At 40.3% G+C, this 16,118-nt stretch overlaps 1 protein-coding gene across 1 annotated transcript in view; it reads right to left on the bottom strand.

The window, feature by feature from the left end:
• col19a1 (collagen type XIX alpha 1 chain) overlaps positions 1 to 16,118 on the bottom strand; it is a 91,696-nt gene that overhangs the window by 27,390 nt on the left and 48,188 nt on the right. Inside the window, exons 17-27 of the mRNA XM_068568529.1 lie at positions 13,501 to 13,545; positions 11,656 to 11,691; positions 7,994 to 8,047; positions 7,874 to 7,918; positions 6,933 to 6,965; positions 4,279 to 4,317; positions 4,114 to 4,152; positions 2,744 to 2,779; positions 2,256 to 2,300; positions 1,751 to 1,804; positions 1,223 to 1,276 (exon numbers count right to left, since the gene is read on the bottom strand). Of these exons, the coding sequence (XP_068424630.1) occupies positions 1,223 to 1,276; positions 1,751 to 1,804; positions 2,256 to 2,300; positions 2,744 to 2,779; positions 4,114 to 4,152; positions 4,279 to 4,317; positions 6,933 to 6,965; positions 7,874 to 7,918; positions 7,994 to 8,047; positions 11,656 to 11,691; positions 13,501 to 13,545 (480 nt within the window). The remainder of the gene's footprint in view (positions 1 to 1,222; positions 1,277 to 1,750; positions 1,805 to 2,255; positions 2,301 to 2,743; positions 2,780 to 4,113; positions 4,153 to 4,278; positions 4,318 to 6,932; positions 6,966 to 7,873; positions 7,919 to 7,993; positions 8,048 to 11,655; positions 11,692 to 13,500; positions 13,546 to 16,118) is intronic.

The raw sequence follows: 16,118 nt of genomic DNA, 5'->3' as shown, positions 1-16,118 counted from the left end.
AATAGTCTGGCGTGTAAACTCACGCAAGTAAAGAGTGTTGTAAAAGCATTTTTGAGGTGTGTGAGTACGGCACTCTGCTGCATTGAAAATTCCCTTCAAAATAAAAGCACAGGGTTATTTTTGCCCCAGCACAGACCTGTGACTCACTGAAAACGGATCTGACACAAGTGTTCTATGAGGTGTCGGTGCCACGACTCAAAAACTAGTGGCATATGCCCCGGCATCTAAGGCAGGAACCGGAAGTGCTGCAACGTGCAACTGGATATGCCTCTATGAGGTGCCATTTAGCTTCCTCCTACTGTCTTTTCTTGCACTATGCCCTTTAGTTCCTTTAATCTATTATATTTTAACAATGTTAGTGGCACCACTCAGTTGAATTGTGATATATATATTTTACAAATAGTTAATGAGGATCCGATTGACTTTGTGACCCTCTGACTTGTTCTGAAACTGTCAAAATTTAAATTTCACCTATACTTCAGTTTATGATCAAATGCCTACAAACAACACCACTCCCATCAGTCACATCTATACTTTAAACTACAATAGGGAACATAAACATTATCTGCAGCATCTTAGCATGCTGACGTTAGCATTTAGCTCAAAGCACCTCTGATCCTCAGAACAGACCAAAGCCTGTTTGGCAGATTTTTTATACGCATCCACAGAGCTTGTCTAGAAGTAGGCCCCTGCTCCCAGTCTTTATGCTAAGCTAAGTTCTCTTGGCTCCAGCTTCTTATTTAGCGTTCAGACATTGTTTGTCTCTTCAAATTTATTTATAGACTACCACGTGAAAGTTTGGTCTCCTGGATCAAAGATAATAGTACAGCAGAGAGGAATATAAATGTGAATGGATGTAGACGGCTCAAGCACTTTGGGTTTTATTTATCTGCCCGTGAGTGTAACAGAGTGACTCCAGTGGGTGGAGAGTCTCGAGTACAGCTTTCTTTATTTTGACGAGTGACAAACACCAACAAATGCGCATCTCAGCTGCACACTCTTCCACTTTCAACACAGTGTTTGGAACAAGTCCGACTGCGTGAGGAAATTTGTGTACAAAAAGCAGAGGCATCAGAGGCAGGAACACATGATTGAGAATGACACGCAGGGCCAGTAATCTGAAAGGTGTCTTCACGAGTTGTCTAGCATGTTCAACGTGTGATAAAACATCATAGCTTTATATTTTTCATTGAGACGAGTACTTGATTTGAAGTTTACCTACCTTTTCTCCTTTCAGGCCATCTCTTCCAGACAACCCTGACTCCCCTGGCGAGCCCTGTAAATAGTGAGGAAAAGAGACACATCTATCACCAGGCCTTCATCTCCTCACACACATTTATCGCCTCCTCCTCACTGCTTCAGCAGGCTGCCGTGTTTCAACATAATTTTCCTTAGCCAGGATTTATGAAATGCCTCTTTTCCCTCCCTGCTTTTGAGTAAAGACAGATGCTCATTACCAAAGCAGGTGTGGAGAACAGATTGAGCCTCTGCCTCCGTTCCTGGCATAAAGAGCTTAGATTTGCCTCTTTCCACTAATTAATTCTTAAATTTGATTACTGATCGTCTGTGTAAAAATTCCGGACTTTTCTCCCTACTCCGTCTCTGTCTGTTGAGGTTTATCTGTTTATCTCTCTCTTTCCTTTTGGCAGGCTGACTTAGAGAGTAGAGGATATGGCAAGGTGACAGATAAGGCAATAAAAGAAAGGAAGGCTTGACATGAAGTGTTAGTGTCTCGCGCCAATATACTTACTGGCTCGCCTGGAAGTCCTGGGAGACCAGTGGGTCCAGAAAGGCCTTGCTTACCCTGGCAAAAGACAAAGGAAACCAACACTTTGGGCTATTTTCTTTCTTTGTTTGGTGACAGAATTGTCTGTGCTTTCAAATGTTACAGCCCAGCCTGCTTCACTGGACACGATTTTCGAGAATATCTCAAATAGCAGTGTTGTAGTGCCGCCCTCTGCTACATTTTCAATAAGCTATGGTTAGATTCATGGCAATTACTGTATGACGAGGATATCATCATGACTGAGGAACAGTGGGTCTGGATGCTCACCGTATTTCAAATGCAAGCTAATATCCTGGTTATGTTGTTATTCTAGATAAGCTCTTAATTCATTCCCCTCTTAATGAGTTAAACTTTGAACCTCTGAAATTTGAACCCTTTGTCCCACTGTTGCTTTTATTCAGCAGGTTTATTCCTCCATTTGACCTCCTGTAAATGGTAGAGCTGACACAAGATGAATACAAAGACTCACCTCTGGTCCTTGATCCCCCTTGAGTCCTGGAGGCCCGATGTTTCCCTGTTATAGCACCAACAAAGGATAAGCGAGAAGTATTGGGAGACAGGAACATAGGGGTGAAAAACATTATTCGTGCTTGTCATAATACAATATGGGAATTCAAGACAGAAAAGACTGTTGATGCATAAAAGTTAACAACTTAAAGGATCGAAGGTGTGTCACTATTGGAATTTGAGGTTCTCTGACAACAGCTCAAGCACACCATAAAGGATATTTATGATTCCTGGAATGATGTTGTGCTGGATTTACTGTATGTCAAAGAAAGATGTCAGATTTCCTACAATATAAATGGCTTTCATCAACAATTCATATACTCCTTACAGCTTTACCCTGTTGTAACCGTTGTTGCACATACTTAGATAGACTTTGGAGCCGTGTTTTGTTGGCAGTGGATAATGCTGCTGAAGTTCTAGTACATGGGTTAATTTTTACAACTAAGTTACCTTGAAGCCTTGCAGTCCTTGAGTTCCTCTCTCGCCCTTTAGAAAGACATAGACAATTATCATTTCTCAAAAAGTGCATGAAAAAATAATAATCTAAGCCATTCCTTCTGCTGACTGAGGTTAGGTCTAAAACAATGTCCTGAAAGACCTTCATGAAGAAAGCTTTCATATTGTGTGAAGGTTAACAACAGTGTTTCCTTTGCCAAGTTTTTGCTTCCTTGCTCCGAGAATGTGAATACAATAAAAGCAGCAACTTAAAAAAACAAAACTCTGAGCTCCCATACAGAACATTTTATGCTCTTGCCTTAACACCACTTCCACTCATCCTGAGTGTTTGGGTTTGGATGCTTGCTACAATTCAGTAAATCTCTTTCATTTACAGCTTATTATATCTCTACATGTAATTTATTTTAATTTTTAATTTCGCTGGCAGTCTTTTGATGTTTGGTTAATAGCTGCATCAGTGGCTTTGTAATCTGCTTGCCTCAAGTAGATGCATCTGTTGTTTTGAAGTCCAAACAATATTTGTACGGCAATTTATTCTGTGTTCCACCTCTGTTGTGCACAAAGGCCCAGTTCACACCTGGTATTAACATCCGTCTTGAGTGATCTGATTACAAGTGAACCGCTCTAAGTGCGGGAATGAAGAGATATATAGATTGATAGACAACTTTATTAATCTCCAGTGGGAGAAATCATTTGACACCAATGACAACAACAGACTCAAACAGACAACAACAGACTCAAACAGACAACAACAGACTCAAACAGACAACAACAGACAAGGTTCGCAGTGCACAGCAGACGTTTTGGAATACATCCGAGACGCATTGTGAGGACAGAGGTATATTGAGCCGTATATGGCCACATTCTCTTAGCAGTGTTTACATGAATGTATCCTGGAGCACCTTGGAGCACCGACTCAAAGTAGGCACAGGTTTATACTCAACGACACAATACTAAAGTGCTATACAGGCAACAACTACATGCAAAAAAGTAAGCTATGACCCGCGGTCATTTTTTTAAAAGCCCATTGTGATATAGTACAAGTGTCCCAGTCTGTATTGTTTGTATTTCTTCTTTTAATTTCTGGCAGACAAGGCTCGGCAAGGGCATCACTGGCTCACGCCAGTTAAAAACAACATTTATTTGGTCTTTCCAAACAAAAATGATGTACGTGTGTACTATGTTTGCATATAGAGCTGAGCCCCAATCACAAGGTAAAGGGGACCTTCCACACACCCCATGTGACCTGGCGTCCTTATCTAATGTTAGGATATCAAAGTCATCCGAACAGCTGACACACAGAGTTTCTTATAATGTAATTGTCTTTGCTGAGGAATACAGTAATAATTAGGGAACATATTTACCGCGTCTCCCTTTTCTCCCTTTTGGGTGTTCATTTCATCCTACAACACAGGAGAAAACAGGCCACTTCAGAATCTGACAGAAGGGAACATTGTTTACAATTTGAGATGGGACCACAGACACCATACACTAACATTTCAAGTTTTATGATATAAACAGCTGCTTACAGTTCCAGAGAGCTGTCTTAATCCATGAGCTGTCATCACCTAGAAGTAGGGAAAAAGACACAGTGTTCCCTGAACAGTTTCCACTGATATTTCAATTCCTGCAAGTGAAAGCTGTTTAAAGGCAATATGGAAATACAAATGTTTTCCTTGGTTAATAAATATATTTAAAAAATCCTTTCTAGTCAGAATGTTTGTCACTGAAGATAAATGTGATTGTTTCCTTTGGATTTCTAACAATCACTTTTCTTTGTTGACACTGGAATATATAAAATAAAAGCAGGAGACACAGGCACATCAAGATACAATTTGGATTTGAGATGCAGAAATAAATCACGGTGTAAAGTGCACACAATGTTTCTAAAGCGAGGCCAATGTTTAAAGCCCAATGTATTCGAAAAAAAGCAATTAAAGATTGCAAAGCAATCTAGAGAGCAAATCTAATTATCCATCTATATTAATCAGAACTCATTACATCTAAATGTCCTCAGCTCTTTGTATTCTGTTAACCATATTTGACCCCTATATGCAGTTATAACTAGTTCAGTCTTGGGTGGTTTTGGTATAACGAGCAAAGCAGCATGAGACAACAGAAGCAATCTTGGAATGGAAAGACACATCAAGATGGGGAAAATGTTGGTGCTAGCGTGTGTCAGTGAGCCTTTTGAGAGTGTTAATTGACATGAAGCCCTCCTTCAGAAGCAACGCTAAAAATAACCTTCGGTAAGGTACTGAATCCCTTACTGCCCCGGTGGATTGTCTGCAAAATCAGTCAACCTTTAACCTGCAGTCACTCACCAAAGCGGCTGCTGCCAACACTGTTTTGCCTCAGATGCTGAACAGCGTCTCAGTTCCGTCAGAATGTGACCAGATCAGAAATGTCAGCCAGATATGTTTTCTCCTCAGAAAAGTGAAATACTGCATAGAACCTTTTACTCAAAATAACTTGTAAAACCTGTTTCAGTTCAATAGATTATAAAAGTCTATTGTAAAGCAACAAATAAAAACAGCACCGCCTCAGAGGTGAAAAGACTGTTTTAGTACTTTAAGGGTGTTGGGGGAAGTGAAGGCCATGCATGCCTTTAAGCTCACTGCTCCTCCCCGTCACTAATAAACAGAGGCACAAGAAGGTTTATGAAGAGAGGGTAATGATCCAAACCCTTGCTTCTGCTGTGTAAGGGAAATCAATGCTTAACTGCCAAAATTATCTTCCATGGGAAAGCAGAGCATAGACAGAGACTAGTACTAAATATTCAAACAGCCATTTATCAAATGACTAATGTTTTCCCCTCTTCTGTATGCTATAGGATTGTGTACATCTCCTAGATCTCGGGTGGCCCATACCCCACTGCACAACAATGAACAAAACTTTCATGAACATTTCTTTGTCTTGCTTCCCTGGTTGAACTAAAATTTGAATTTAGGGAGAAAAAAAAACAACCGTTCAAAAATAATTGCAAAGCAAGACCTCAATGTTTCGAAAAGGCATTAAAACCGCCTCCATTGATATCTGCTCCTATTAAGGGGGTCGACTTGTTAATGGTAAGACAGAAACCAGTGAAACCAGTGAAGGGTGAGCGATATTTGTTCTCTATGTAATTAAGTTGTCAAATTTCTATATGAATCCCTTGCTAACAAGCAATGAGAATAAGAATAAGAATGAAAGCTTAAAACTTTATTTCCAAGCTTGTGTCTGAAGCCTTCAGAGGCTTAACAGGCAGCAATGTCGTGAGAAACAAAAACCCATTAGGACAGAGTCATCTAAATGTCAACCCCCCCTCACTTTGTGACATGTGAACTCCAACACCATCTTTTTATCTGAAACTTTTATACTTGTGTACTCATTACATTGCAGCGTGTCTTCAGAGTCATTGCTGCCCCCTCGCAGATTTTTTTTACTGATTTGTCACAATGTGTTTCTGACTTTGAAATGTCGAAGCAACGAGTTTTATCATCCCAGCACCACCCACCCTGTGTCACCTTCAGCGTACATCAGACAGCCACCATGACGTCAGGGTTTCTGTGCTTTTATCCGTTTCTCTACTTAAAGCAGCACTACTGGTGCCCTCCAGCAAAAATCCTTTTACAATAATTTACAATTATGGACATTATAAACACGTCATGTTCAGCATGGCCCCCATTAATTCACGCTGTAAAGATGTTTTGGTTCCAAGTGAAAGATTACAACATCAGTTGGTGATGGCTTGTGCAAATGTGTTCATTTTATACTAGATAGGACCAGGAAATCACAGTTCACAGCTTTCAGTGCATGTGCAAGCTATTTCGTGCACATTTCTTTGCCGTGTACATGGCAAAAATAAATAAATACAAATAATTTACTGGGAACTTGCTGCCAAATATCAGCGAGTTCATTTCCTGGGAAAAAAAAAATAATGCTCTTCCTTGGAGAAATTCAACAGAACTAATCTCCGCTGCCTTGTAAAGGCTGCCAATGTGTCGTGACCTTTATCAACACAGATCCAATGTTGTATTTGAAGAAAAAAAAATAAGACAAGACAATGGTCTGACGAAGACGTGCCACCATGTTGGAGGTGTCACTGCAAAGGCAAATGCTACACAGCATAAATAAAACACCCTACTAATTGACAATGAACGATACTCTGTAGGGTGAGTTTTCTCAACTATATTGTACTTACGGGACCAGGAGGACCAGGAGGACCAACATCGCCCTGAACATACAACAGAAACATATCAACCATCACTACAGATTTAAGACTGATAGACATAGAGAGACAGGAACAAAAACAGATACAGTAATAGAAGAATAAAATTCACAGCAAAAACACACATGAGAAACTCCTTCTGAAAGCAAGTGGCCACCCATGACCTCAAACAGCTACATCAATGGACTTTGGAGCGATAATAAAAGGGGCAATAACATGACCAGACTTCAGAGAAAATACGAGCCTGCTCAAATGATGTAAGAAGCGCCATGAGATGAGTGGAAAGAAAAAAAAAATACACTCAAGAAAACATACGTCAATGGTTGTGCATTTCATGTGCATCATGCAGAACAATGGTGTGTGTATGTGTGTGTATATCCATATATATACATCCTACATAACCCTTTTTAATGGGTATATTGAGTGCTCCAGGGAACCGTTGATGATGTTTCTTAATTGTGATGCATTGCATTTGGGAGCCACTACTCCTCCATTCATAATTTACAAGCTATAACTTGTGTGCTTTTAACAAAACAAGAACAAAGCACAACATCTGCATATATACATTCAATTAACATCTGAAAAGCACTCTGTGAATACATGCAGTACCATACCAAGAATGACACATACGCAAACGACACATTTCTCTAATGTACATACATTTTAATAACAGAAAAGGTTAAGTTTAAAATCCCCATCTAGATTTGGAGCATATAGATTAATCCTGTGAACATAAGGATGTAGGGGTTTGATTAAACAAGTCACATGACTTATACAAGACACACAAACACAAACACACACACAAACACACACACACACACACACACACACACACACACACACACACACACACACACACACACACACACGTTGTAAACCCACATGTATAACACTTTAGCGTTGATGCAACTTACTTTTTGTCCTTTCATCCCGCCGGCCCCTTCAGCACCCGGCTGACCCTGTGGAAGTAGGCCTCGGTTAATGACTCATTACAGATGATGGCATTGTAAATGTTGCTCCCGGAAAATACCTACAGGGTCCCCCCTCTCTCCTTTTCCCCACGGGATTGCAGACTCACCCCCCTCCACCTGTATATGGACAGAGTAGATCATTGACAGTGACTTGCAGCAAAGGCAGGTCAAAAAGAAGGAAAGCTCAGAAAGTGAAACTTAGGCAAGAGCATAAGCCATGATCAGAAAAACATACACAGTATTGAATCAGATTAAAACCGCTTGTAATCATGGGAGGAAAAAAGGGAACACTATGTGACTTTGTGATGCTGTGGCGTTGAGAGTCGAGCAGGATAATGATAAACTCAAGCCCCTGTTGCCTTGCAGCATTTCCATGTCCAAATCATTCCTCTGTCTGCCAATAGATGGCACTTTATGACTGCTGGAGAGCTGTGCTTAGAGTATTTTTATTAGGATTTCTTCCTGTCAGCTATGTGAAGAGTCCTCTAAGAAAACAGAAAGCTAAGCCAAGACACACAGCGAATGAGTAATTAAAAAGATTTGTGATAGAACATTGTCATATTCTTAAAGCATCAGCAGAATCCCAGTGTATGCATTTCCCACCTTCTGATTACCAGAAATCATTTTAGTTATATAGCAGATGTACAGCAAATAATTCACCAAATTGCATCTGGAGAAGCAGAAATGCAATGTTTCACATCCCACGGACACGCTTTATAACGGTCAATTGTTGTGGTAATTTTGTTCTTTTATCAAACACAGGGGAAAAATATAGCTTGTTCCACAAAGAGTATATTTCTTTTGTATGACGTGTACAGATTTGTAGGAAGCGCTCCAGATATTACGACATTAGGGAGCATCTGTTTAGCAAGCTGAGAAGATGGAGAGACATCTGAGAAAGGTTGCCTCATATTTGCACACTTTTTAGCGGCAGCATGGCTTTAACACACAATATATGCCATTCAGTCTCAACCCCTCCCCCGTGCCTTCAACCCGCTAACGGCAGCCGCTGTGATGCCGTTCATTTAATGAGTTATAGTCACTGTTTCCTCATCCAAATTATGAGCTGTTATTAAGTCAGTACACTGCTGCGATGTATGAACAGATGGATTGTCCTATTAATATTTTAGGCGGGGAGGATGGACTAGTGGCAAAATTGACTTTGAGTACTAATTGAATTCTGTTCAGCTTTATCAACCACATGGGAACTCGTGATTTTACAATCATAATCTTAACATAATCATATCAACTTCATCATTGCTGGCCTGCTATCAGTCAGAACCTTTTTCTGAACAAAGGCTGCTGACAATAAAGTACAGTATCTGTCTTACAGTCACCGTAAAACACATACTATGCTTCACACGGAAAATGTTTCCACACTAAGTCATTACTCAATGTAAATCCAAGCGTTTTAGGGCAAAACTATTTCTGTCGTTATCATCATAAGATCTCCATGGAAGATCCTTCAAAGTCAGTTTATTGGCAGAGGTGTATGTAACAAGTTAATAAACCTTTCAAAGGTGATTAACTGCAGCACGGCCAGTATTTATCTAGATTATCACTGTATTTACACAATGAAAAAGCCCATGAAATGGTCCACCTGCGGAAGTCTGTGGGTGATATGTTCATTTTGAGGCACCTTGAGTCATCAAACTGTAATTTAGCCTGTCTGCATCCTTCTCCATCTCTCCATCAATATCTTCAGCGTTCTGTCAGAGCCCGTTTGAGCCTGTCAGTGGGAGATACCGCTATGAAGATGTGATGCATGAGAACACCGCCCTCCCAGCACAGACTTTTTGTTTTTCACTTTAAAACATTCACACTCTGCTGAGTGAGTGAGAGGGGGCCGGGCTCACACAGATGTTACATGAGCTGCAGTTTAGTCTAACTTGCGTCTGCTTTGTCTAAGCTAAAAAATGCACAACGAGATGGCCACTGAGAGGCAGCGAGAATCTCTGATGCTGCTCAATTATTACTGTTCCTGGAAACCGTTACTTTCCTTTCCGTTTACCTTCTCGTCCTCATTATGCTGGATTGTTTGAATTCCTTTAAATGTATGGCTGTGCTTTCATTTCAACGGATTCAAATGTGAAGTGATTATCTGAGACAGGAGCGTTTTCTTGTCATCCACAGTGAGCATGCATTTTTAATGACAAATGGAAGATGTATCTGTAATGTAAAGTGCCTGGCTGATTCGTGGCAAGGGCACGGCGGGCATGGACATTTAATGTAAGCATTCTTTGTGGTGTGTTTCTACATAACATCAGCGGTAGTCAAACGAGCGCTTTAATCATATTATTTAATCATAATGCATCCTTTAATCTAATCTCAAACGGGTAGCTTTGGTATCCTGCTAGCTTTGTCACCCGCAGGTGTTACTCTACCTTTCATCATTCTGAAATCAGTTTGATGTGACAGAAAGCCCACTTTTTTTTTAAAACTTAAGTTAAAGTTTAACCCGCAATGTTAAACAATGCTTTTTTTTTTTTTTTTACTGTTCCTGAGTTTTCATAGCTGGTGATGAAAATCCAAAGACTTATTTAGCAATTGCAAAACATATGCTCAAGCCACAATCTAAGAGCTATTTTCCTCTGCCAAGTGAAGGTTTGCATTTTACAGCTCCATTTTATGATATGAGACTGATTAAAGTGATATAATAAAACTGCAACTCAGCAGCCAATTATAGAAAACTCATGAAAAGTTAATCAAGGTAATCTCTGTTTGCCATTTTATTCTTCGGCATGACTTACTAGGGCATGTTAATGTCGTGTTATTTCATATCCAAATGAAACAGCTATCCGTTGTGCCTTCACCTCTGGTCTATCTACCGCTATCCCATTTGTTTTGAGGTATAATACGTGTGTCCTCATCCAGGCAACTTTCTTTTTCAAGGTTGGCCAGCTGACACTTCTCCTTCCTCTGGGCAGAGAGAGCAGGAGGAACTCTGCGGCCTGAGCTCGACACCCCAGCAAAACGACGCACCTATACATCAAATGAACAGCTGCGGTCAGGAGGTTGTCCACTACACAATAGCTTTCACTCTCAGCATGATCACAAGTGGGCCACTGGAGGCCCAGTGGGTTGGTGGTGGGGGCTGAGAGGGTAAGGTTGGGTTTGTGAAGGAAGCAGGTAGCAACAAAGACAGTAAGTGGCCTGGTAGAGCTCCATGTCTGCAAGTTTCTTACACCACATATCTCATGAGCCTCTGGTGAGCTACAGCACCCCTGGGCTTCAAGAAAATGATTACAGACCCTTTTTGCAAAAGCACTGTATGTAATGGCCATGTGTCTGTTTGGAGTGTGAGCACTGAGTCACGCTGTGTGCGCTGCAGGAGGTGCGAGGTGGGAGCAGCTATTTAACTTGCACACTAGATAGGCTACAACTGACTAAAAGGTGCCATTTCCGACGAGGGAGATCCCTTCTTGACTGCTAACATTAAAAATGTCAGTCAAGGACAGATGTCTGGTCTGACTTGTCGAGGCGGACTACCTGGGACAATAACTTACACACTGTATGTCTTTATACAGACAACACAGTGCACGTGATTAAACTCCTCGGCTTTTTAGAGGACTGCTACAATGAACACCACTCAGTCATCTTGACAATTCACCCTTGCTGGAAGTGCAGGTAAGGGCCAGTTTATCAAATGGGGAGACAGCTCAAATCTACTTTAAATGCTACATGTCAGTACTTTGTTTTGTGATGAACAATGTTTTGAGTGATACCTTGACATTTGCTCCTTCCAGGGTTCCTTGGGGACCCTGAAATTACAAGCAGCGAAGCAGCCTTTTCACGATGATAAAGAATAGAAGGGTTTCATGGCACAAAAAAGTGATTTATTTTTAATCATTGCTCTTTAACCACCCTAAGCTTTCCTGACCTTTATTTAAACTGGCATGTTTACTGTTATAAAACATTCTGATTTACAGCAAAGGCCTGTTGTGTTAAAGTTTCTAACCTTTACATTAATGTTGACTTCACAAGCAGTCTATAGATTATCTATGAGCGTGTCTGTTGCATGCCTTTTCACAGACTCTCCTGTTGTCACACAATGCTAATTTGACTTCACAATAACCGCTGCCCCCTCAACTACAAGCCTGCTGCCAATGGACAAGAGAGAGTGATGCCTTGGTGTGTGTGTGTTTAGAATAGATGATTTTGCCCCTGAGATGTACCTCAGCAAAACAGGTGACTCATAAATGCCAATACCAGGGGAGGGAGGCAAAGCTGGCACATACTACGGGTATCATCAGGACATTGCCATTTAGAAATGTCACACCTTCTCCATCGTGTCTTTCTTTTGTCCTACGACTTTTGTGTCCTACAACTTTATGAGTTATTAAGGAGGCAGGGGATACATTCAGTCATGCAGAAGAGCTTTAACAGCGAGTAGCTCAAATTTGACTAAAGATAATTGAATCTATTGAGCATAAAGGTGATAGAAGCAGAACAGAATCTTTCTGGATTTCTGGTTGATGTTAAGTTCGACAAACCCTGATGTCCTGATCAAGAGTGTAATTAGTGCAATAGTGCTGAAAATAATTGGAAACCCAAAGCTTTATAGCTTTATATATTGCCTAAATGCTCCTTTTTGTCCTGACATTAGAGCAGTTAAGAGTCTGACAGGCTGTCTCCTTTAACACATCATGGTGTTTGTGCCCTTTGCTGTGTGGGTCACTACACAAACACACAAACAGTTTCTGGGATTGGTTTGGACGCCTGAGGAAAACACTATAATTCAAGGAGTCAACGGCCCCTATAGGCAGACTTGTCCTGCTCATCAATACAAGCATTTTCAAGAGCTACCTTAATATAACCCTTGCAGTTTTGTGCTATTAATATAGCCCGCTTGCAGCAGTATGGGAGAATATTGTGAATGGATCAATACAGCCTTAGCATGGAATTAATGCACAAAGTTTACAGCAATGTTTTACGAGTGAGAGTGTAAATCCTCCTTTTAAAGCTGGATGTTTTACTGCATGTCTGTTGTGCTGATTGACTGTTTGCTTTCATGTGCCTTTATAATTATGACTTTTATAATGTATCCACTTTTAGCCATATGTAACAACTAAATTATAAACTGGCAATCCCAGGAGGAATTCATGGTCAAATAAAGTTAAAATTAAATTGATTTTGTTGCTCGAAAATCCATAAAATAATGTGCTGTTCAAAGTGCTGCTCTATTATAATGTGTGATCTTTCAGGGTTGTTTGGTTTCATTTGAAATCACTGCAATTGTTTTCCTATTCCTTATTATTATCCTTGTTATTCCTTACATTGATTGCATAAAACTAATATATTGGATGTAGTTGTTTTTATATAGTTGCTCGATTTTCTGCCAAAGGCCTTTTCCATTACTCCATTGTACTGTACGGTTTCTTGCTGTTATGTCATCTCTCTTGTGTACATTGTTATAGCTTCACTTGCTTATTTTGACTATGTAAAGGGCCTTGAGTAACTTTAAAAGCGCAATAGCAATACAATGTATTATTATTAACAATAATTAAAAAAGAAAAGAAATAAAAAAGACAAACTGTATGTATGCGTCTGTGTTCCTGTGTGTCATTTACAGGCAGGCCTCTGAGTCCAGGCTCCCCAGTCTTTCCTCTCCGTCCCTAAGGAACAAGAAGAAAAAAAGATTAAGATGAGTGAATGGAGATAAAACAACAGGTGTGGTTGGGCATACATGCTGCCAGCAATTAAGGGCAGACAGCAACTCACAGTCTCTAATTTGCTTTTAATTAACAACAAGAAAACAGCTTAATTGCTGCACCCCGTGCGGCCCACTCGTCTTTGTTCCCTCCTCTGGTTTACTGCCTCCTTTCCAGCTGTGTGATTCCCTCTGTGCATCAATCAACCCAAGGAGCGGATACAGCCGCAAACAGGCCAAGCCAGCCAGTGCAGTCCAGCAATGCAAAACGAGGTCAGCATGAAAGCGACCATATTTAACCATATTTGCTTATTTGAGGCGCTTCCTTTTTGACATTTTGTGAATTGGAAAAAAAAGCCTTTCGTGCTTGAAAGTCTGCAAGGCTCGAAAAGCTGACATCGTAATGAGATGTAATGCAAAACCAAAGTTGGTATAATGTACATTAGGAGGGTTTATGTCCTTGTAAGAAAAGAGGATAAAGCTCTGTGGATATCCTTAGAGCTATCCTATAAACTGGCGGAGCATCACTGGCCCTGTGTTATAAGGAATCCCTGGAATTAGCTGGCTTTCACACACACAAGACGGATGTAATATCAACTCAATTAGGAGATGGTAATACTCTGGCCAGTATCAATTCACCGTACAACAGGGTAATCAACGGCAGAAGTATGAGACAATGCTGATATCTGTTCTCGGGCTGCACATGATTACCTCCTTCTAATAGGAGTTCCATCATCTGATAAATTGCTATATTGAAACTTTGAATCTCTCTCCTACTGTACGTATCTGTGTGGCTGGCATGAAAACACTTTTCTCCTCCACAGAGTTAGTTATTGCTGTGGAGAACGACAGATTACTGACTGCTGAAAAAAATCACAAAGCAACGCCCCCGAATCTTTCTTTCTCAAACTCCATGTATGCAGACTTTGATTAACTGGGTCGAATTTGACGTGTACGATTGCCTGCAAAAAAACAAAACAAGGGAAGGAACACGGAGAGTGATTGCTTTTAATCATTTGTTTGTATGTGCGCTCATGCTTACATGCTGTTTGTGTTTCTGTTTGTCGTCCACAGATTACAGGAATAATGAAAAACAGGAGAAGCCAAGGTGTAGTGCGGTAAATATTAGCCCTAATAATGACACGGTGGAACCAGTGTGTGCCTCCTTTTGGGAATTGCACGCTTCCCTCTGTTCATGCTGTTTGATGTGCCAACAAAGGCTTGGCCAGCGCCTTTTGATCATCTGTGTTAATGTGGCTTTGAGGAAACCTGTGCTTTAATGTGAGCGTGAATGAGTGCCACCTTGAGAAGAGCTGGAACTGGGTTGACGTGCAGGAACAGCACCTTTAAACCTTTACAGCCTTCGCTTCAAATGACGAACATTACATGGCGTTGGAACACACTCTGTAAATGTAATTGGGGTTGGTTTGCTTTGTGACAGGAAAAGAGAAGTCAGACTGGCAGCCACAGGATTCACTGAGTGCTTGTGCAGATTCAAAACACATCACTTTTGTGTAGAAGTCTACTTCTCACAAACAAAGATCCTGTTTTGGTGAGGCTTGCCCGTGTTATTTATTTCTCTTTCACTGAGAATGAAAAGCCTGACATTGAATCATTGCTACATTTACATAAAGTTCAGACTTTTTTCCAGCCTTATTGCCCTCCGCTGGCCTTTCTCCCCTTTCTCCACTGAACTCAACAAAAGCAGATTACATAGATAAGTAATTTAGCTAATGAATATTTCATATGCTATTAAACCAAGCCGGTCATGAATTATGCAGTTTTTCTAAATTATTTTTCCACATTTACCCCTAAACCTCTTTTAACCCAAAATAATTTTGTGTCCAGCTATTTGCATATTATCTTAAAAACAAACAGCATTACGCTAAAGCTCAGTTCTCAACGAATCAATTCTGTTTATTTCCCCATTTAGTAAATATTTCCTTTCTTTCTTTCTTTTCTTCTTTCTTTCTTTCTTTCTTTCTTTCTTTCTTTCTCTCTTTCTTTCTTTCTTTATACATTTAGCTCACAGAAACACATACTTACATTTTAGTTCAATTTTGAATGATTGCCTTTATGACCTAAGAGTCACACTGGATTTATATTCACTTACCAGTTCACTAGGTACAGCTACCTAAAACTAATGCATTGTAATACAACGGCCCTGCTATAAATGAAACCTTTATGATGATCATATTGTCGTTTTTGGTTGAAACTGATGTAGAGAGGTGTTGATTGAACTTTATGGCCATTCGGAGGTCGTTTTTTGTGGTGCTGCTGAATTGTACTTCATTTACTAGGAGGTGTTTATTATATTAATGGTGCCGGATATTTAAATAATATCTGGAGCGGTTCAAGTGGCTTTGCCTCCCCTTTTGACATAAACGGGGTGTTCACGTGTAGCGGAGTTAGCTGAATTTAAGTAAACTTGGTCGGGGGTTATTGTTGGAAGTCCATGTCAGGGTTTTTTGTCTTTGAAAAGATATTCATGTAATAATTATAAACACCAACAGCTCAGACACTCATTTTCACTGTAAA

The sequence above is a fragment of the Clinocottus analis genome, unplaced genomic scaffold (genome assembly GCF_023055335.1).
Source record: "Clinocottus analis isolate CAN_PGR_092001 unplaced genomic scaffold, fCliAna1.0.p SCAF_8, whole genome shotgun sequence".
NCBI lineage: Eukaryota > Metazoa > Chordata > Actinopteri > Perciformes > Cottidae > Clinocottus > Clinocottus analis.
This window is presented reverse-complemented; position numbering and strand designations above follow the sequence as displayed.